We start from the raw sequence: 23,089 nt of genomic DNA, 5'->3' as shown, positions 1-23,089 counted from the left end.
GAAATGCATACCCCAATTGCCTTTATTGAGTGTTATTGTTGAATCTGCCTCAACACTGCCCCAGGTGGGCACTTTCTCCTCCAGCACTGGTGAGGAGCCCACTTGAGGGTGGTCACGGAGGGTTTCAGCGGAGTGAGCATAGCCCGGTAGGGTTGCTGCCCACATCCCTGGTCTCAGATGGTGCAGAGGATGGCATTTGCATCCTTGGCCATGGAGAGGAAGAAACAATCCGTGCCAATTGACTACTGCTCTGTTGTTGTTGCGGACGCAGATTGTGTCCTGTATCTCCAAGGATCCATGAGGATCCATTGATCTCCTGTGATCAATGAGCCAATTGTCACTGCCAGTCTAAGCACGCGCATGATGTATGAGCTGCTTAGGGGTCAATGCTGTCAACTTTCATAATGGGCTAGTGATCTCAAATAAACTGCTGGACTCACAGCGCTAGAGACCTGGGTTCAATTCTGATCTCGGGTGCTGTTTGCATGGACTTGCACGTTCTCCTTGTGACAGTGTGGGTTTCCTCCGGGTGCTCCAGTTTCCTTCCACCTCAAAAGATGTGCCGGTTTGTAGGTTAAGTGGCCTCTGTGAAAATTGCCCCTAGAGTGAGGGGCATGGATGCAAAAGTGGGATAACATAGAACTACTGTGAAGGAGTGATTGATGGTCAGTGTGGGCTCGGTGGGCCGAATGGCCTGTTTCCCTCCTATATATTTCACTTAATCAATCAATCAGAGTCGGAAAGTGAGTGCATTGCTCAAAATATTTAGCACCAATCCTTTCTGACCGTGCCAGTGACAATATTGACAGTGTTCAATCTGGCTCAGTGTTGGGTCTCCAAATAGTGACTCATGGAGGTTTGTTGTCCGCAGGGAATTCTGGGCTCGGGGTTTGCTCTGAAAGTTCAAGAACAACACCGACAAAAGCACTTTGAGAAAAGGAGAACTCCCGCTGCCAACCTCATTCAGGTGAGTGTGGAACTGGGCACTTGGTCAGCACTGCCCGATGTACCCCAGTTGTAACAGGCCGGGGAAGTGCTCAGGCTGTGGCCTCAAAGGCTCAGAGCTAGGACGTGGAACGGAACAGCAGTTTCTGGTTTCTCTGCAGTAACAGACAGGGAGGGGATGATTGCTGGATCAAGGAGGAGCATCAGCCCCAGACAGTTCTTGTAGGAAAACAACTGCAGATGCTGGTACAAATCGAAGGTATCACAAAATGCTGGAGTAACTCAGCGGGTCAGGCAGCATCTCAGGAGGGAAGGAATTCCTTCTCTCCTGAGATGCTGCCTGACCTGCTGAGTTATAATCATATCATATCATATGTATACAGCCGGAAACAGGCCTTTTCGGCCCTCCAAGTCCGTGCCGCCCAGTGATCCCCACACATTAACACTATCCTACACCCACTAGGGACAATTTTTACATTTACCCAGCCAATTAACTTACATACCTGTACGTCTTTGGAGTGTGGGAGGAAACCGAAGATCTCGGAGAAAACCCACGCAGGTCACGGGGAGAACGTGCAAACTCCTTACAGTGCAGACTCCAGCATTTTGTGATACCAGCCAGTTCTTGAAGCTCCTTACAGATGGGGAAAGCTGGAAGAGGGAGAGGCGAGGGTTGTAATACTGAGTGCAGAGCATCAGAAGACACGTTTCAGAAGAAAACTGGAAAAAAAATAGTGAGGTCTGCTTCTGGAAATAAATATAACTAACATTTGATTTTTGGAGGGATTGTACTGTATCTATGGTCAATTTCCAAAGAGTTGCTAATGTGCCATTAAAGCATTTGTTTAAAGTACATTACCATGGCAGTGTTAGTCCCTTCGTCATAGTTAGAATTCCAAACCCACATTATTGCAGGACAGCAAGTGCCTGAGGATTGTCCTGAACTGTTCCCTCAGTGGGATACATTCCAGCTGACCTCCCCCCCCCCATCCAGCTCCATTCCACCTGTGTAAGTGAACGTGAACAGCAGTACATTCTTGGGCAGTGTCCACTGATTTACTGGATGTCCAGCCAAGTAAGGCACAGGTGGTTGTGTGCTGAGGTCTCTATCCTTTGCTAGTGGGAAGTAGAACTCGCTGTCTCAGAGGGTTAGGGAGGCAGGAGACCTTCCCGCATTGAGGAAGGTCCTGGCCATGTGTCTGAAGAGCTGTGACCAGCAGGGCTGACAGCCCAGCGATGGTTATGTGGTGTGGTGTCCTTTTGACCAACATTGGAGAGATGGGCTGATTGGCCTCCTGCATTACAAAGACCATGCTGGTAGTGTTGGCTGAATGAAGCAGGTAAAGTTCTGTCTGGATAAATGGAGAAGCATAAACAGGAGGAGAGAAATTAAAATTGAAGCTGGCAGAGCTGCTGCCTCACCGTGCCAGGGACCCGGGTTCGATCCTGCCCTCGGGTGCTGCCTGTGTGGAGGTTGCACGTTCTCCATGTGGCCATGTGAGTTTCCTCCAGGTGTTCCTCCCACATCTCAGACGTGTGGGTTCGTAGGTTCACTGGCCTCTGTAAATTGCCCCTAGTGTGTAGTGAGTGGATGAAGAGGTGGGAGAACGTTGAACTAGTGTGAATGGGAGATCGATGATGGTCAGCATGGACTCGGTGGGCCGAAGAGCCTGTTTCTAGGCTGTATCTTTTAATCAATCAATCAACCAATATAAGAGAAATATAAGAATTGGACTCTGAACAGTGACCACTTAGAGTCAAAGAGATACACAGTGTGGAAACAGGCCCTTCGGCCCAACTTGTCCACACCAACCAACATGTCCCATTTCCACTAGTCCACCTGCCTGCGTTTGGCCCATATCCCTCTAAACCTGTCACCTTAGATGGAAAGAAGGTTGTTAATGAAGAATAGCACTAATTGAACATCAGTCCATGTGAACACACATTATGTGTGGGAAAAGAAGTGGGGGCAGGACAATGTCAAGGGAAGCCTAACTGCCTTGTGATTGTGTGGAAAAGCAGGCTTGGTGTTTGTGGAACAGCAAGGACTCTTCCCTGCTGCTTTCCTCAGGTCGCAAGCCAGCCACTTCCTCGGAGAGTGATTGTTTAATGGAAGGGCTGTGACCTTTATGAAATAATGAGTGGCATGGGTAGTTTAAGGAAGACTATCTGGAGAGAGTGAGGTGATGAGTTGATCACGATCGACATCTTGCTGCAAAACTCAGATGAAGTGCTGGTGCTTAAAGCTCAGAAGTTCCAGGAAGTGTTGTGCAGTGAAACAATATTGGACAGGAAGAGAAGCGAAAGACACAATCATCTGCAGATGCTAAATTCTTGAGTAAAACACAAAGTGCTGGAGGAACTCAGCAGGTCAGGCAGCATCTGTGGAGGGAATGGACAGGCGAGGTTTCAGGTCGGGACCCTTCTTCAGAATGATGGTGGCAGGGGGTGGGAGAGGAAGCTGGAAGAGAGAGATGGGGGTAGGAAAACCCATGATAAGTGATAGGTGGATACGGCTGAGGGGAGGGGAGGTTCAATGGCAGGTGGGGGGAGTAAGTAACAAAGATACAAGGAGAAAAGGAGACAAAAGTTATTCAGATAAGGAGAGAAGAGGAGGAGTGAAATTTAAAGCTGGAAGGAGGGATGTAGGAGGAAGGGTTCAGGGGGGAGAAAAGGCAGGGGAATAACATGGAAATGAAGGAACTCCGGGATGGGAGATGAGTCTACGAAGGAGAAGATAGGAGCAAGGTGACTGGAGGGAGTGGGGGAGATGGTGGGAGAGATTAGACCACACCAGCCTGGGGATGTGGGGGAACAGGGGGGGGTGGGTGTGAGAACAGTGAGAGGTAGCAAGTACTAAACTAACAGTAAGAGCCAACATTTAGTGAAGGGGCGAGAAATCAGCAGAGGTACCCACGATGGATGAGAGACTGATGGTAACCAGGTGCACAAAGGGACTGCACACCTTTGGTACGTTGTGGCGGAATCTTCAATGCGTACCTGGACTCATTTAGCACCCACTGACGACACAACTCCTCGACAGTGCAGTACTCCAGTACGACAGCAACCCAGGTTCCTCACTGAAGCCTACAGGGCCAGGCCGCAGTGCACGGTTCAGAGGTGAGTGTTCGCATTAATGCAGCATCTGCCCTCAGATGCCGACCTCCCAAAGCACCAGGAAGGTGATAGATCCCAGGAAGACCAGTGACGTGAGCGGGCATGGTGCACGTCTTCACATGTACCACTGAGAGGGCGATCTCTTCACTGCCCTCACCAGGTGCATGCCTTCTGTCTGTGTGATGTTAAATGGAACGGACACTGAGCTGGATGAGGGGATGAGTTCAAACTTACCACTGGAAAGCACCTACCTGGGGCAGGGCCACAGTCAGCCAACAGTGTAAACCCCATCCTCAATCTCATGGGCTGTGCCCACAGGCGCTGGGCTGAGAGAGCAGGCGTGCCCAACACTGACTTATCATTAACTAGTTGGCCTAACACCAAGTGCTGGAACAACTCAGCGGGTCAGGCAGCATCTGTGGAGGGAATAGACAGGCGCCTTTCAGGCCAGGACCTTTCTTCAGACTGATTGCATTGGAGGGAAAAGAGGTTGGGGGCAGGATGACGCCTGGCAAGTGATAGGTGGATACAGGTGAGTGCAGTTTAAATTGGCAGATGGGTGGACAAAGGCCAGAGATGAAAAGGAGATGAAAGGGTGTCAGGTAAAGTGAGAGGAAGAGGAGTGAAATGTAAAACCAGAGGGGGGGGGTCTAGGTGGAAGTGTTTATGTGGGGGTAAGGGAGATGGGCAGGATAGTGGGAGAAATGGGTGCGATCTAGGGTTGGGGGGGGGGGGCGGGGTGGGAGATGGAGCACAGTGACGAGAGAGGGGGAAGGGGGGGTGGTGTAACTTGAAATTGGAGAATTCATTGTCCATACCACTGGGTTGTAATAACCTCCCCAGGTAGCATCGCTGCCTTGACCAGCTGAGATGTGTTTATACTGAGAGACCTTTAAGTCAAAGAGAAACTAGGAAGCCGCCAGACCTCCTTCAGTTTGCCCATCATCAGTGGCTGCACTGACGTAGACCCTGCTGAGGTCTCCACAGGCAGGGCTGATTGCTGGGTGTTAGCATGCATCAGGCAGGCAGTGCGTTTGTCGATCATGTTTTCACAAGCAAAGGGGGCAATGTTTGTTTTGTGTGTGCTGTGATGTGATGTTTCTCAGCAGATGGATCCCCCGCCACGCTGCTGTGTAGTTGTGCCGCTCCATATTTATCTGTGTGTGCTCCTGTCCTGTGTGACGGTCTGACTGCCCAGTGTGTGTCTTTCTGTTTTTATTCATTCAGGCTGCCTGGCGTCTCTACTCCACAGACGTGAGTCGGCCTTACCTGACTGCCACCTGGTATTACTATGACAGTATTCTACCTTCGTTCAGGCATGTACACACACATCACCGAAGTAACAAGTCTTTATTCTGACCCGCTCTCTCAGGCTACCGCTGGTACCAGCAACCACTCGGGCTAATCTACACAGCTTGCAATGGAGAGAAAACACCGATTCATTGGTCTGTCCGAGGCTGCATGGGAACCCCACTGTGGTTGCTCACACTGGCATCGACACCCCCAATATTGCCCTTCGATTTTACGTGCCAGCTTGCTAGTTCAGCCTGAGAAAGAGAGTTGATAATATTTGTGCTACAATGGGGAAGGAAAACAAGGCCCAAGATCCCTATCCCTCCAGCAGTGGGTAGTGCAAGGTCACTGCAAGCACCAAAGGAGAATGGGTTCGACTTGACTATGCTTCCTCCAATAGTCAAACAGTCTGCCACGATAAAGGACAGCACAATCGCGCAGTTGGTAGAGCTGATGCCTCATGGTGACAGAGACCTGGGTTCGATCCTGACCTTGGGTGCTGTCTGTGTGGAGTTTGCACGTTCTCCCTGTGACCACGTGGGTTTCAGCTGGGTGCTCTGGTTTCCTCTCGCATCCCAAAGATGTGCGGGTTTGTAAGTTAATTGGCCTCTGTGTAAATCGTCCCGTGTGTGTAGGGAGTGGACGAGAAAGTGGGATAACATAGAACCAGTGTGAATAGGTGATCGATGGTCGGCGCGGACTGGGTGGGCCCAAGGGGCCTGTTTCAGCGCTGTATCCTTCAATTCAATTCAAGTGCCTGTGGATGTGTGGAGACGAAGAGGGGAGGAGCGTGGGTGGAGTCCGCTCAAGTTCCCTGCTCCCCCTCACTCGTCCCATCGTGCCCACTGGGTTAGTGCTGGTGTGACACAGGGTCAGTCACGGCTCGGTGCTGGTCCTCAAATGACCAGTGACCTGTCAGGCTTTGTAATAGCCACTGGGATCCTAGCTCACAAACATTTAGAAAATAACAAACAAACTTGGTAAAGATGAAATATTTCCTCCTTAAATACCCTCCCCCCCCCCCCCCCCCCGACTAATGGCAGACCAATAATGAAGGTGTCTTTCTCTTTGTTGTGCATTTTGCTGCTGCATTCGTGCTGTACTCACTGTGACAGACATGTGTACTCCTTGCCTATGACTGGAATCGAGGCAGCAGTAGTTCACCGTCACACCATTACACTCCCTCTCCTCTGCTGGCTGCAGGGAGATCATCTCTGTTGGTAGATTTTCCATGGAGCACCCATGACTACTCAGGTGTGAAGGTGTGAATTATAAGATTTTAAACATGGCCGCCCGCCCACACTGAGGGCGGAAGGTTAGTTCCATTGGTCTGGTGATATATTCCCTGCCCCAGGCACATTTGTGTCGCCCGCCCACATTGGGTTCAGGAGCCAGACTGGGTGAGTCAATCAGATCTACCCTCACGTTAATAGAAAGAGTGGCTCTCAAAAGACGTTAATGCAATGGGAGCGCAGCACACAGTCCCTCCTACGAGTTTCTAACCTCAAGTAAAAGCAACAAGCCAGGACCATGATTGTGATATTCACCCTCCAATCAATCCTGTCCACAGGTAATATCCACAAGCAGTTACTTGTCGTTTAATTGATTTGTTGAGCTTAAATCGATTATGCAACATGGTTGTAGACTTTATTCTTACACAATATAACTTTGACCTACCAAGCTGATCCCCTCTCCACAATGCTTGGTCAAAGGACACGTTAAATATATAAGTACAGGTTTCCCCATAAATAACGGCCATTGGGACAGTTCAGGAAGACTTCTTGAACCATCTTCAACAAGGGTGCGGTGGAGATATCTCTGCCCAAGCAAGCCGCTGTCTCCATGCTCATCCCGGGCTGGGCACCCCTTGGCACTACCTGCGGGCACAATCCCCGTGAAACCCAAGCACGGCGTAGCCCAGGCAGGGATGCTGCCCCTTAAACGGGTCAGGAGCATCATACCTACAAGGGCCATCCATGGAGCATGTCCCAAGATCAACGTGACCCACCACCTGGTTACCTTGCATGTGCCCTGCCCCACTGCGGCAAGAGTTATTGGACATACAATCTTTCATCGCAATGGATCCACCCTTGCCATAGAGAAGAGCAGGCCATTCTGTGGGCGCACTTATTCTAGGACCACTGACCCTGCAACCTATTGAACTCCGTGCCTGGTCTCAGTTCCTCGCTGGTAACAGGAGGCACTGCGGCAGTGACACACCACCCCCATCCTCAGGGAAGGGGGAGGGGGGGAGGGGGATACCTTTTTGTCTCCTCTGTCAAGTAACTGATGTACTTGATGATATTCATAATGATATTTTATTGTCACTTGTCCCTAGCTAGGTCATAAGGTCATGAGGAGCAGAATTAGGCCATTCAGCCCATCAAGTCTATGCCATTCAATCATGGCTGATCTGTCTCTCCCTCCTAACCCCATTCTCCTGCCTTGTCCCCATAACCTCGGACACCTGTACTAACCAACTAGGTACAGTAAAATTATTTGTTTTTGCATACAAACTACACAAAGAAGTCGCCACAAAGACGTCGACAACGTTATAAAAAGTACTCGTCCCTTCTTCGTAACCCCCTCCCCCCCCCCCCCCCCCCCCCCCCCCCACCAGGTCCCTCTTATCCTACTTCTACCAGGGCAGCTGTTTGTGGAACAGCTGGGTACTTGTACCTCCTGGGCCAGGGTGCAGACACTCCCAGCAGCCAGTCTCAGTAGGCCTCTCGAACCTTTAAAATCCCCCACTTACCCTTAACACCACCGGCCGTGAGTGGCATTCCAGCCTTCCTCTTGCCCCGCCTGCGTTGGGCATCACCTCGCCCGGCTGTGTGACAAAGCCACACTGCCCGCCTTGGGATAGACACAAGATGCTTCATCTCAGGAGAAAAGGAATGGGTGATGTTTCGGGTCGAGACCCTTCTTGAGACCCGTGTTTTTCTGAAGAATGGTCACGACTCAAAACGTCACCCATTCCCTCTCTCCAGAGATGCCGCAGAGTTACTCGAGCATTTGGTCTCTATCTTTGGTGTAAACCAGCATCTGCAGTTCCTTCATACACACTAGTCATCAAGGTTCATTCACCAGCAGGGAAATCGCAGTAAAGATACCTCTTTCCAGACTCCTGTGCCAAATTCTTACTTCCTGATTCATAACACATATGCAGGGTAATCCTGCAAATAGCGAAAGCGCAAATGAAGTGGGTTTCAAGTGTCTGAGCCTAGGATAACCGGCCTCGGGGCTGCACAATGTCTAGAGCCTCAGGGGTGGACACTTGGACCACATGCACTGAATGCAATAGAGTCGTGACCATGCGTTGAACTCCCGTTGCCGAGCGCCATTTCATTGAAGTCAATGGAAGTAAATTTTGGGCAGAGAGCACTGCTTTACAAAGCCACTGTCCAGAGTGCACAGGCCAATTCCCATCCACTGTCATGGCAACTCCCCAGTTCCTACAAACTGAGGGCTCTATAATGATGTTGCATTTTCCTTTAAAGTTTTGGAACAAAGATGGAGAAAAAAGATGTTGAGTCGTCATGTGGTTAAAATGGAAAATGCATTCTAGTTCAGAACTATGTCCGTGCAATGGAGCTGCTTCTGCAAGATGCTACTGAAGCCCCTTGCTTCTACTATGCAACACTGGAGGCTTGTTGCACTGTGCTGCCTACATCTCCACCCTCCGGTTATCTGCCATTATTGTCACTCTGTTTTGCGGCTGTTTATTTGATCAGTCTGACTAAACTTTTTTTTATACTTTCAGTCGGTGCGTTTGCTGCATGTGAGCTTATGCCTGAGTTAATTTCTTCCACTGAGAGTCAACCAGTTCTCTTCCCTACCTCCCATCCTGTTTCCCCATTTCCTTTCCCTCCCTATTAGCTTTGTTTTCTCTCTGAGATCTCTCTAATGTTGCTTCTGCCTCTTTGTGACAGTATCTCTGGTGTCAGGGCACCTTGAACCATCTGGATGTTAATTGTAATTGCAAGTGGCCATTTTCCCTTTCTACTCCCTAGTATTAAACAGCTATCCACTTATCCCATCTCTTGAGTTTGAACTGGATTTATTGATCAGAAGAACAGTATTTGCTATGATGCAGCCAGATGAGATTGGAGTAAACTTCAACTCAGTCACAAATGCAAGATACAACTTAAGGTTGACATCTACCTTGGAGCTTAGTCGTTGGTGGTGACTCAAGTCCCCGCCAAGTGTAAATGTACCGTTTAAAGGCTGGTTGAAGAAGTTCCTATTCGTTCACTTTCTGATATCATCCAGCAGATTGGTGACCAATGTCCTGCTGATGAAATGTCCTGGCCTTCAAAGCCTAGAGGAGAAGTGTTTGCTGAAATAAAAACAGGAAACGCTAGAAAAACTCAGCACATAAGGCAACATCTGAGGAGAGGGAAATTGTGAGGGTTTCAGGTCTGGGACCCTTTAGTGGAACAGATGAGCAGAGATATGTCATACTAGGTAGAGGGAAGGTGGGAGAAGACAATGGTGAAGGTGGAGGAGGACAATGGGGAAGGTGGGAGAGGACAATGGGGAAGGTGATGACAATGGGGAAGGTGGGAGAAGACAGGATGAGCTGAAGTGGCAACAGCGGAGCAGTGAAACCTCTGATGTGTGAATGACTTGCAAAGTGGGGTGTAAAGCATCATTTTAGGGAGCATCCAAGTGCAGAGTTGCAGTGGGCCGTCTAATTTTCAAAAGTAAGGACCAAATTAAATTAGTTGTGGCCTTAAGCACCAACTAGTTTCAGTTGTCACTTCAGGTGATGTTTGGTTCAGGGTTGTGAAGAATGGTGTCGTTGAAAATAATCTCACTAGAAGCTCAGCTCTTACTTTGTGGGATCATCCATCAACTTCAGTATCCCCATTCTGTGCCTCCTTCTGTCTTTCTCCTTCTCTTTATCCACCTCTCGCTTTCTCTTTAATCCCTCTCTATTCATCTCTCTCCATTCATCCCTCTCCTCACTATCCCTCTCTCTTTCTCTCCATCAACCTCTTTTTTTTCCATCTATCCTCTCTGTCCGCTCTCTTTTTCTCTCCATTCCCTCTCTCCTCTCCATCCCTCTCACCTTTTCTCTGTCCACCTTCTCTCCATCCCCTCTTTCTCTCCATCCGCCTCGCTCTTCTCCATCCAATTCTCTTCTTCTCTCAGTCCACCACTCTCTCTCCATCCTCCTCTCCTTCTCCACCTCTCCTTCTCTCCATTCACCTCTCTCTCCTCTCCGTCCACCTCTCTCTCCTCTCCACCCACCTCTCTCTCCTCTCCGTCCACCTCTCTCTTTCTCTCTGTTCACCTCTCCTCGTCGCTGTGCTCATTTAACCGCATGTTTCGAGGTTAATTTATGATTCATTGGCTTTTTCCCTTGTTTTGTGAAGATAAAACTCTTCTGGAAAAACAGGGAAGAGACCATTAGTCAAATCAGATCACTTCACAGAGGTTAAATAGTATTTGTCTCCTACCTGTCACCGCACCGAATGCTTTGCAACGCACTGGACAGGCACTGCTCACTCTGAAGACTAATGCTGAAGTGCTCACACAAGCACAGGTCTTGCAAAGCTAACAATACAGTTTTTACTTTTTGTTTCTTATGTGTGGATGAAAGTGATGGTATCTTCTTGCTGGTTTCTGCAAGCTTTGGGTAAGAGCTGCTTCAGGATTAGACTGACCTCAGCCGTTCCCTGCAGTACAAGGTGGCTCAAGTGCCAATGGGCCATTGGGGCACCTTTACTGCTTTCCCAATCCTGGGACTTCTCATGATCACCTCTGCCTGCCCCCATTCCTCATCACCCCCCCCGTCCCCGTCCCCGTCCCCACCTGACAAAGTGGAAGGTGGCCCAGGACTGTGGTGGAAGGAGTTAGCAGTGCCACCAGGTGGCACTTCCTCCCTGATCCTCACTTTAGGGTTGGCCAGGAACATTCCCTGCTCACCTCATGGCAGCCTTGGTTCCAATGCAGACCAAAGACCTGAATTCTAGAGGTGAGGTGAGAATGACTGCTCTTGATATCGAATCAAGGAAGCATTTGATTGAATATAGAACATAAAACGTGGAACAGTGCAGCACAGGGTCAGACCCTTCAGTCCACAATGTCTTTGCCGAACATGATACCAAGACTGCGTGCACAGAATCTATAGACCCTGCATATCCATGTGCCTATCCAAAAGTTTCTTAAACTCCACTAACGTAACTGCCTCCACCACCAGCCCCAGCAGCTCGTTCCAGGCACCCATCGCCCTCTGTGTAAACAGCCTGCCCTGCACATCATGTAGGACTTTGCCAAATACAGGCGGCACAGTGGCGCAGCGGTAGAGTTGCTGCCTTACAGTGGTTCGATCCTGCCTACAGGTGATATCTATATGGAGTTTGTACTTTCTCCCCCATGACCAAGTTTTCTCCGAGTGCTCCCGTTTCCTCCGACATTCCAAAAACGTACAGGTTTGTAACTTGATTGGCTTCAGTAAAAATTGTAAATTGTCCCTAGTATGTAGGAGTTCTGGGGATTGCTGGTCGGCACGGACTCGGTGAGCTGAATGGCCTCTTTCCGCACTGTATTTCTAAGTTTACTAAATTAAAGTAAAAGCTTTGCTAAAGTACATTGTAAATCACGTCTAAACTGCTACCTTCATTAATTTTCTTAGTTTTCTCCTCAAAACACTCAGATTCGTGAGACTGGATTTCCCCTGAACAAAACCATGTTGTCTCCTTCTAATCAGTCACTGCCTTTCCAAGTAAACATTAATCCAGTCCCATAGAATTGTTTCCAGGTCGATAAGTGTTTTGATAAAAATGTGCCCAGATTTCAGGTGGAGCCTCCCGCCTTCTGCAGCACAGTGGCTCAGCAGGTAGAGCCGCAGCCTCACAGCGCCAGAGCCCCGGGTTCAATCCTGGCCTCACGTGCTGTCTTGTGTGGAGTTTGCAGGTTTTCCCTGTGACTGCATGGGTTTCCTCCAGATGCTCCAGTTTCCTCCCACATCCCAAAGACGTGCAGCTTTGTAATTTAATTGGCCTCTGTAAAAAGTGCCCCTGGTGTGCCGGGAGTGGATGAGAAAGTGGGATAACATGGAACAAGTGTGAACGGGTGATCGATGGTCAGCATGGACTCACTGGGCCGAATGGCCTGTTTCCGTGCTGTATACCTAAAGTAAAGTAAAACTTCACAGGATGGATCTGTTAGGGGGTCTGACTGTGGAATAATATTGATTTGTTCTGAACTTGTTCAATAGTCAATAGTCCATTTATTTGTCACATACACCTAAATATGCAGTGAAATGAAAGATTACCCACAGTCCAACAATAAGAGCAATAAAAATAAGCAATAAAAATATGCAATAACGCACAATCATAAACCAACACAAAACAAAAAGAAACATGCATTACAGTGAGTCTCCTCCAGCCCCCTCCTCACTGTGATGGATGTTAGTTTTAAGTTCGACTGTCTGGATAACTCAGAGGGACCGAGCACATATCAGACGGCTTCTGCCTTTATGGTGGGTTATTGGTAGAGATGACGCAGGGTTCGATAACCAGCTGAAATACCCCTCTCCAAGCTGGGCACTTTCCTCTCAGTATTACACTCTGTGACTTTACCACATCACACCAGTCTGTCCCGACTCATCTCCAGAGAAACCTCCCAGGGAGCGGAATGTGGGGAAACGGAGAAACACCACGGAAAAATCCTGAACAGTTTCTACCCAGACAGAGAATTGCAAACCAAGCCAAAAAATTGAAGATATTGTCCCTTTAAGAGAGTCAGAACATTTGGCAGTGGAAAAGGAATGATCATTTTCATTTGTTAAAACCAACCTCCAGAGAACTGGCTGTGATGTTTGAGTCTCTCAGCCGTGTGCGCAATGGTGGACTTAAAAATTCAGACTGCAAAAAATTACAAGAGGAATCCCCACGGATACATGCATTTCATTCAAGTCAAAGATTAATTGTACCCCCCTGTAATTTGGGGGAGAGGTAGGTGACAAATCTATTTATCTCTAACTGAACCTGCACCTGTATGCATGTGCACCTTTCTCTCTGAGGATGGATGTTTTTTAATTTGCTCAGTTCTAACGTACCCGTCAGCTCCTGGGATGAGAGTCTATATTTCCTGCTTTAATTGGCCTGCCCTAGGGTAGTGGGATCCAAATGATGTTGGTCATGTCAGTTGCTCATAGGCCACACACTGAGCTCCAACCTTGCCTCTTCAAGGGTTAATGTCAACGTGCTGGGTTCCCCGGAGTGAGATTAACCCTTCCACGGAGAATCCCTTGCACTTTGGTTGAAGGTATTTAACCCTTCCAGCCAGCATTGGCACTCAAATGGCTGCAGCTTTACAAAGTGCCCTCTGCCTACAACAATGTGAATTCAGGCCATAGACTGAGGTGCTCTTTAGTGACCTGAAACATGGGGTTGAGTTTACATCTCTCCCTCTCTTCATCTCCTCTACCCCATCGTGAATGGGAGCAGGTCCAAACAGCGGGGGATTAAAGGAGAGAAATTCAAAGCTAGTATTTGGACAGGAAATAGTCGCTCATCTCAGCAGCTGCTCTGTGATATTTACATTCTCGTTCTTTATTAATCTTCATTTCTCTTTCCATTTTTCATTCATTACCATCAGTGAGAAAAATAAGTCGGAAGGCAGGTTTGTGGCCATCAAAGTGGAATCTAACTCTTATGTTTATCTCAATCCTATTCAAAATATGTCAGCCTTGTTTAAAATAATTTTGACTTTTTAAAACTTCAATGTTAGACTTATTACAGCTGTTTGCTAATAAGCTGTGGCATTACATTCCTTGAATTGTACGTGCGGTTTTATACACTGACATATACTATCCTGAACCTGATGAATTTATATGTTTAGGAAATATTTCATGTTGGTCTGTTCCCTGCAAGAGAAGGAAACGTTCTCAATTGTGATGTTTAACCTCAAAGACATTAAAAAATAGATGCCAGTTCAGCTGCTATCATCTTCCCCTGGAGTCTATGTCCAGTCCAGGCCATTGAAACTGGAGTGTTTGAAGTAAAGGTTCCTCTTAAACAAAAATAATCATTTTGCCAGGTTCTTTCAGAGAAGCTATTAGATAGCACTTGCAGTAGATTTGGCAACCTTCTGAGGATGTTGAAGTGTACAACCTTCTCGACACGGCCTTGGGAAACAAAGGTACATCCAACATCCAATCTGTCTGGCCTTAGCCCAGTCAGTGTTGCTAGGCCTTTGGCAAAGAATCTTATAATGTACGAGGCATGATCTTAGAGTGTTTGATGGGGATATTCCATAAAGAATGTATCCGACTCACATTATACCTTCCCCGAAAACACTTGGCAAGATTGTCTAAAGGAAGACTCGCTGTGTGCCTGATTTAAGCGGATTGAAGTGTTGAAGTGAAGTGGTGCTCTGGGAACCTTTGATGGGGCAGTGCAAAAGGTTTACTCTGCTATACCTGATACAGGAGTTCTCTGAGAACCAGTGAAGTAGGAAGTTTACTCTGCATCTAGTCTGTGCGGTCACTTGTGTTGGAGTTCTTATGTCCCGTACAAAACCTGTGTTTCAACAACCTTGAACTGCTGGCAAGGAATGTCATAAAGAATACTTCTGCAATCCTGCACTGAATACTTTGTTCAAAATGCACCATTGCCTTTTCACTGTGGAAACAAACCAGACATATTAGAAAATGTAGCGAGATACAATTGATTTTGAAGCTAAACATTTGCATGGTAAGGTCCGTTTATGAAAACAGTTAGTGGCACAACCTTCCTTCCCCATATCACAGCTGGAATAAGTTGTCTGATGCAGGTGTAAGACGTAGAAATTCAGCCTCAGGCCGAGATGCCCAGTGTGGTCAGCTCCACACCACATATCTGTGTTCACATTGAGTGTTGTATACTGACTGCTATGTAACCCTCTTCACCAAGCAGACTGCTACTGAGACACAACCAAGCTCACAACACTCCCCTCGTGGCTAACTATGCAATTTTTTTTTTTTGCAAGAATTTGGTTGCATATGCATTGGGACTGAGGACTATTTTACAAAGTCAAGCTTCCAGCAGAGAGGGAATTACTATCAGCCCTACACTCCCCCCCTTTCCCTCTTCTCCACCCCCACCCCACTCTCCCCCTTCTTCCCCTCTTGCTTCCCACCCCTCCTCTCCCCCTCCCCCTCTTTCTCTCATCCCTCTTCCCCATCTCTCCCCCTGTTTCCCTTCCCTAGCTTCCCCCGCCCTCTCACCGTCTCCCCTTCCCCTCTCTCTCTCACCCTCTCTCTCCCTCCCCCATCTTCCTCCTCCCTCTCTTTCTCTCTCCCTCCCCCCCCCCCTCCCACTCACCCTCAGCCCCTCAACTCAGTCTCCTCATTCTGGTAATGATTCACAATCTTTTTATCAGATGCATTAGTAAAAAGGCACAGGAAATTTGCTCAATGTATTGTTTTCTGAGATATCACCTCTTCCTCCCAAAGGTGGATTGGTGGCATATCCAAGCATGATCTTATGGTTTTCCTGCCATCTGTATGGGACACACTATTAATTAATATCAGCTTTAATCAAGAAGATATTTTTCCTTGTTCTTTGGGAACAGCGAGTTGTGGATGACTGAGGTATGCATGCTGAAGTATCTTCTGTCAACAAAGAGCATTAGTTAGTGTCAATAGCTGGTCTCCTGGCACTCGAGAGTTAAATAAATCCCATGGAAAATATATTTTCAAACTTTTTGAAACCTTTGAAACTAAAGGGAGGGCAGGGGGATTGATGGGATTGTTCTATGAGAGCTAGCATGAACCTGAGGGGCTGAATGTCCTTCTGTGTTATACTAAGAGTTTGGAACCCTTACTCATGCTCAGCAGAAAGATCTATCATCAGCGTTCCAGATTGCTGAGAATTTAATTTCCTCTGTTAATCAATCTTCAAAGAAACAATATTCAAAGGAAAGTAATCAGAAGGACAGTCTTCAAGTCAAACAAACTCCAATTGTTATTCAAGGGAATCCCAAGCACAAACAAATTCATCTTGGGCAAAAACACAAAGTGCTGGAGGAACTCAGTGGATCAGGCAGCATCTGTGGAGGGAATGGACGGACAACGTTTAGGGTCCTCAACTGAACAAGGGTCTTGATCTGAAACGTCGTCTGTCCATTACTTCCACAGATGCTGCCTGACCCGCTGAGTTCCTCCAGCACTTGTGTTTTGCTTAAGATCCTGACATCTGCTGTTCCTTGTGTCTCCAGCAATGTGTCTTCCTAAAAAGACCCACACCTTTAATATTAAAATGCCAAATTCGATTGTTCAATATTCGAGCTAGCATGAGGTTGAGTTGCTTAACAAGAATAGTTGGGTTGATTTCTGCTCGCTCAATTTAATCTGACAATGTTATTATGACCTGCACTTCTTCCGACCCGTGGAATGAATCAGAGTTCCAAGAGACATCCCACTTAAACGTTTTCTTCCTGGCAATCTCTGAATGAGGAGACGCAGTTGGTTCTCTATTAATGACACCATGCACTCCCATATAACAGAAAGACAACAACTTGCCCCTGCCACGAGATAGGAAAAGGGCCAAGTATTCACAGATGTATTCCAGATTGGGTCAGGGCCAGGGAGGCCAGCACATTCCTTGCAGGAGCACTAACCATATTTAAACAGGGACTCGTCTCAAACCTGCACCAACGTCAGACTGTCGGCATTGACCCTACTTGTAAATCAGCCAGCGTTTACAGGCACAGACATACACATGCGTAGGGATCAGGATGACAAATGTGCCTCTCCATTTCAAGAGGGAATAAAACTGGAATAAAAAACAGAATGTGATGGAGAAACTCAGCATGTCAAGTGCTGTGCATGGAGAGAGGGAAATAGAGTCACACAGGTCAATGATGCTTTATCAGAGCGGAGAAATGTGAGGAATTTTGACATTGTGGGGAAGGGAGAGGGATGGGAGGAGCATGAGGTTAGATCCATGATAGGGTGGAGGAGGATGGCGGGGTGGTGGTAGTGTCGGCTGAGTGAGGGTGGTGGAGGTGTGTGTGGAGGATAGACACAGAATGCTGGAGTAACTCAGCGGGACAGGCAGCATCTCCGGAGAGAAGGAATGGGTGACGTTTTGGGTCGAGACCCTTCTTCATACTGTGCATGGAGGAGGTGTAATCAGGAAGAGACTAAATGCCAGAAGAGGAGAGACAATGGAGTGACTGCTGGAAATGTGAGGTTCAGGATTGGAATGGCTGATATTACGTTATCAAATTCAGATGCTCGAGAGGTGAGGCAATGTTCCTCAAATTTACGTGCAGGATCAATATAAAAATTAGGAGGCAAAAGATGGAGGAATTAGAGTGAGGACAAGGAGGCATGGAAAATTTAATTGACAGGCAATTGCAAGCTTTGCATCTCCTCAGCAGAGCAAAGTGAAAGATGAGTGAAGCATCAGTCAATCTGCATCTGTTTCCCCAGCTACTTTGGTTTCTCTTGCCCTTGTTTAATTCCTCTATGACCCAGGGAAATAATATGGACTGCTCTGTGTTCAATATTTATGTATGCATCAAAACAAAAAAATATTAGCAGGCAATGTGCAGGAGAGTTTTCATTCAATATTTGTTTCAGCAAAAGGTTTCCCGTTCTATTCCTGGTTTAATAACTTCTCAGTAAAGGTCATGTTCTTGCACTTTCAAGTTCAGGACATTTTCTCCCAGTGGATGTGTTCTCCTTGTATTGGATATGGGACATGATCTTCCAACTATGGGTCTTCAGATTCTTCAGACGTTGGCATAATCTATCTCCTTCCATTGTTGAGCATGCACCATGCTCACCCGCTAGTGGGAATGGACCATGTTCTTCCATTGGGAATGAGCCAAGTTCTTGCACAATTGCCAATGGGCCATATTCCTCCATTAATGTGGATGGACCTTGTTCTTCCACAATTGGGATGGAACACGTTCCTCTACTGCCAGCGATGGCCAATGCTCCTTTACTATTGGGGATGGACCATGGTCTTCCACTATGGAGAGTGACCATGTTATTCCACCTTTGGGAGTGGACTCTGGTTTTCCTCTATTGAGGCTGGACCTTATTCCTCCATTATTGAATGTTGCACCACGATTGGGTATGAACCATGTCCTTCTAGGGAATGAACCATATTCCGCCACTGTTGGGGATAACCATGTTTCTTCACCCTTGGGAATATGACACAGAACATAGAACAGTAGAGAACACAAACAGGCTCTTCGGCCCACGATGTCTGTGCCAAACATGATGGCTAGTGAAAATAATCCCTTCTGCCCACACGTGGTCCTTATCGTTCATAACCCTGCATGACCATGTGCCTATATCCGCTTCCACCACCACCCCTGACAGCATGTTCCAGGCAACCACCACTCTGTAAAATACCTGCCCCAACCATCTCTTTTAAAGTTTATCGCCTCTCACCTTAAAGCTAAGCCCTCTTGTATTTGACATTTGCAGCCTGGGACAAAGATTCTGACTGTCCACCCCATCTATGCCTCTCATAATTTTTTATCAACTTCTGTCAAGTCTCCCCTCAGCTCTGAAGTTCCAGAGAAACATTTCAGGTTTGTCCAACCACTCCTTGTACCCAATAACCTCGAATCCAGGCAGCATCCTGGTAAATCTCTTCTGCACCCCCTCCAAATCCACATCCTTCCTGAATGGGGGGGGACCGGAACTGTACACAACACTCGAAATGCAGCCAAAGTTTTATAAAGCTACAACAAGACAGATACTTAATCCTCCAACCAATGATGCCAAGCACACCTTATGCCTTCTTCCCACTCTATCTGCATGGGTGCTACCTTCAGGGAGCTAAGGACTTGAACCCTCAGGTACCTCTCGATATAAATGTTGTTCAGGGTCTTGCTATGAAATGTATCCATTCATCTAACATTCAACCTCCCAACGTGCAACACCTCACACGCCCAGATTAAACTTCACTTGCCGTTTCTCTGCCCATATCTGTAATGGATCTATATCGTCTGATGGCCTTCTTCACTGACTACAGTGTAGACACAGCAAAAGTAAAGGTGGGGCGTGGGAGGATTTGTGAAGGTTGGGCTGGGAGGCAGTTCGGAAGAGATTAAATAAACACTGTCCAAAATGCTTCAGTTCTTGCTTTAGTTGCAAATCAGTCATAATTTATCTGGTTAATACATTCTGATGTTAGAAAAAAAATGTTTCAAGCTCAATGTTGTCACAAATTGTTTTCAAGCTCAGTAGGAAGACTTTATCAGCCTCTATGTCACAGAGTAGACAGTACAGTAGATGGAATTAGTTTGTGCTTTGGGAGATTGGCTTTGTGTAATCAGCAACTCCAGCTTTATCATAAGTAATAGGAGCAGAATTAGGCCATTGGGCCCATCAAGTCTACTCTGCCATTAAATCATGGCTGATCTATCTCTCCCTCCTAACCCTATTCTTCTGCCTTCTCCCCATAACCCCTGACACACGTACTAATCAAGAATCTATCTATCTCTACTTTAATAATATCAATTAACTTGGCCTCCACAGGTTTCTGTGGCAAAGAATTACTGTACACAGATTTACCACCCTCTGACTAAAGAAATTCTTTCTCATCTCCTTCCTAGAGGGACATCCTTTAATTCTGAGGCTGTGACCTCTAGTCCGAGACTCTCCTACTAGTGTAAACATCCTCTCCACTCCCTTCCCAAACAAACTGGAACGTTGACGGCCCTCATCTATCCCTGACACGGTACGGATGGATAGGAAGGAACTGCAGATGCTTGTTTATACAGAAGATAAACACAAAATGCTGGAGTAACCCCACCACTGTCTTTCAGTCTGAAGAATGGTCCTGACCAGAAACGTCACCTATTCCTTTTCTCCAGAGATGCTGCCTGACACGCTAAGTTACTCCAGCACCTTGTGTCTATCTATGGTTCGGTTGGAACCAGCCATGTGAGCAGCCACCTGTGTGAGGAGGAGCAGGTATCACACGAGCGGTGCCAGTGAAGGTTTCTGGCATTGCTGAGGAGTATCTCCCCCTCTCTTGTGCTCCACCTGGACGGCCATGAGGGTGTGAGGGAAATTCCTGCTGAATATTGCCCAAATCGCAGCCCAACCCTCACAAATCCTCCCACGCCCCACCTTTACTCTGCCTCTGTGACCTGATGTCTTTCCACAATGTAGTGGACTTGGTGGTCTCCCCATAAGGGTTGCAGGGGGGGGGGGGTAGCAGTCTACAGAGGCTGGGGTGAGGACACACAGTCCTCAACATGGGCAATACATTCAGTGACTCCAGTACTCTCTCTGTGAGACACAGTCTTCTCGAAGTAGACCACTTGCTCAGGGGGTCATCAGTTCTAGCGATGCCTGCTCCCAGCAGCAGAGGGCAGCCTGATTCCATATCTCCCAGGTTCAGGTCTCAAAGCAGAATCACAGCATTGTAGGGTAAGCCCTCGCAATTACGGACCTCTATAATACGGAGTTTGGTTTTAGGGGACCGAGGCGTCCGTACGGTTGCCAGGCAATGTGCAGTGCAGCATTGGGCAGTGGAAAGGCAGCCTGGTGCACCGTGTGTGGGGCTGGGGCCTCTGAGGCTTCCCGGCCTGTGGATTACCACTGGTTTAACATCCCCCCCCCCCACCCCCTCCTCCTCTCCCCACCGACTCCACGTTTCTTCCCACCTAGCCTTGGGTTAAACTAGTTAACACTCAGCCCCCTTACTCAGTTACGGCGGATAATGGACAATAACGACACCATCTCCCTCTGTGGTCCATTATATCAGGGGTTTACCTTATTCACAACTGCAACCAAACCGCTTACAACTTCATTGCTAACCCTGTCTGCTCATCTCATCATGAAATAAACTGGTTCAAATTAATTTTTAGTAAATAGTTTTGTTGAAAGAGTAACCCGTGGTTTTTGTGGGTAAGCGTCATGAGTAAAAGGAGCAATGACCCAAGTCATGTTTTGACATTCCTGTCTATTTTACTGATCCACTTTTGGACAACTTGGTCAGCATGGGCAAGTTGGGCCGAAGGGCCTGTTTACATTCTGTACGACTCGAAGTGAAAAACAGGAGGGTTCGGTAACATTGTAGCTGCTTGAATGATCTAACCCCCTAATATGTGCAATAACATTATACTTTTATTTTCTTCTTGACTCCTAGTAATCTCTTTAGTATTAAAAAGAATTTCTTCCGGATTCAGACCACACGGAAACAGAGGTATCAGGCGCTGGGATGGATCACGCAATCTTTGGAATGCCGGCTAATTGAATCTGCATGAACCCTATACCCTCGGCCCCATCTCCTTGCATCAGCTCATGATGGAGACTCGCTTGCTCTCCCTGAGGTGGACCCTTAGATGCTTGATACCAAATGACCCTTTATGCCTGGTTCCTGCATGGGTGATGGGGTTATTCCTTTGATAATCTACTGAGAGCCCACGCTGATTGATGATGGATCTGGAGTACTGGGCTGTTCCCAGGTCTTTCCTGCTGTCTGTACGTTGAAACCGTTTGCGTCCCATAACCTCCTACCAGTCGACCTCTTCAAGTGGAGGAAGCTCCTAACTCAGTGATCCAATTATACTTTATTGTCACGTCTGCCTAGTTACAGTGAAATGCTTTGTTTTGCACACTACCTGGTAAAATCGTGCACAAGCCCTCACCCGGGAAGTACACAAGAGTTGTCACGTCTCCGGCACCGACAAAGTTACAAAAGTTCACCAAGCAATCCTATCTTCTGTCTGCCTCATGCTTCTCGGCAGCCCCTCACCCGGTCTCTCTTCTGTTTTCAGCCTTCCCACACCCCACCGCGTCCCCCCATTGTTGTCGGGGGTGGGGGGGGGAGGGGGCTCTCTGAGCCACACCTGCATTCTCAACGGTTCCCCACTGGGTCTTCCTTCCGTTCTCAGTGGCCCCCTAACAGGTCTCCCCATTGTTCTTGGCGGCTCCCCGCTGGGACCCCCTTCATTCTCGGCTGCCCCCATCAGGTCCCCCTTCCATTTTGGGATTGTTGAAGCTGATGCTTCCAATAGCCTTTGAGTTAGCAGCATCTGACAGAGGACAGGGGAGCGACGAATGTCGCTCACCGGTTCATGAGGATTTGCCCAGACCGTCGGACCTCAGTGGTGGGAAAGCTTTCAGAAACATTGTTCGGGAACTGTGAGCCACTGGATTAGTTAAGGCATGTAGGAAAATAACTGCAGATGCTGGTACAAATCGAAGGTATCACAAAAAGCTGGAGTAACTCAGCGGGTATGGCAGCATCTCAGGAGAGAAGGAATAGGTGACGTTTCGGGTCGGTTCTGAAGAAGGGTCTCGACCCGAAACGTCACCCTTTCCTTCTCTCCTGAGATGCTGCCTGACCCGCTGAGTTACTCCAGCATTGTGTGTCTACCTTTGAATGTGACAAGGCAGGTTTAGAAAGAACTATAGACATATACTATTCCAACATTATTAATAAAGACATAGGCTTTGAAATCAGCCATGCTGAACCTTTACAACGTGATTCAGACTCAATTGCAGTCTCATCTTTAGTTCTGATCGCCACAATGTAGAAAGGTTGTGAACACATCAGATGGGATACAGAAGAAGTGTACAAGAATGGTGTCTGGGATGAAGGAGTGAGATACAAGGGTAGATCGGAGATGTCGAGACAGTTTTGTGCAGAGAAGAGAAGTCTGAGGGCAGATTGGATAGGTGGTCTAACATGGATAATGGGAGGTGGTTCCCATTGCTGGATGGGCAGGAGGCGTGCGGTCACCCATATAAAAGCAA

The 23,089-nt window shown here is 47.6% G+C and overlaps 1 protein-coding gene across 1 annotated transcript in view; it reads left to right on the top strand.

The window, feature by feature from the left end:
* The window catches only part of kcnq4 (potassium voltage-gated channel subfamily Q member 4), a 204,892-nt gene that overhangs the window by 162,289 nt on the left and 19,514 nt on the right, over positions 1 to 23,089 (top strand). The window contains exons 7-8 of the mRNA XM_078423268.1: positions 872 to 967; positions 5,290 to 5,382. Coding sequence (XP_078279394.1) covers positions 872 to 967; positions 5,290 to 5,382 — 189 coding nt within the window. The remainder of the gene's footprint in view (positions 1 to 871; positions 968 to 5,289; positions 5,383 to 23,089) is intronic.

This window comes from Rhinoraja longicauda, chromosome 27 (genome assembly GCF_053455715.1).
Source record: "Rhinoraja longicauda isolate Sanriku21f chromosome 27, sRhiLon1.1, whole genome shotgun sequence".
NCBI lineage: Eukaryota > Metazoa > Chordata > Chondrichthyes > Rajiformes > Arhynchobatidae > Rhinoraja > Rhinoraja longicauda.
The sequence above is the reverse complement of the archived record's forward strand: the minus strand, read 5'-3'. Positions and strand labels throughout refer to the sequence as shown.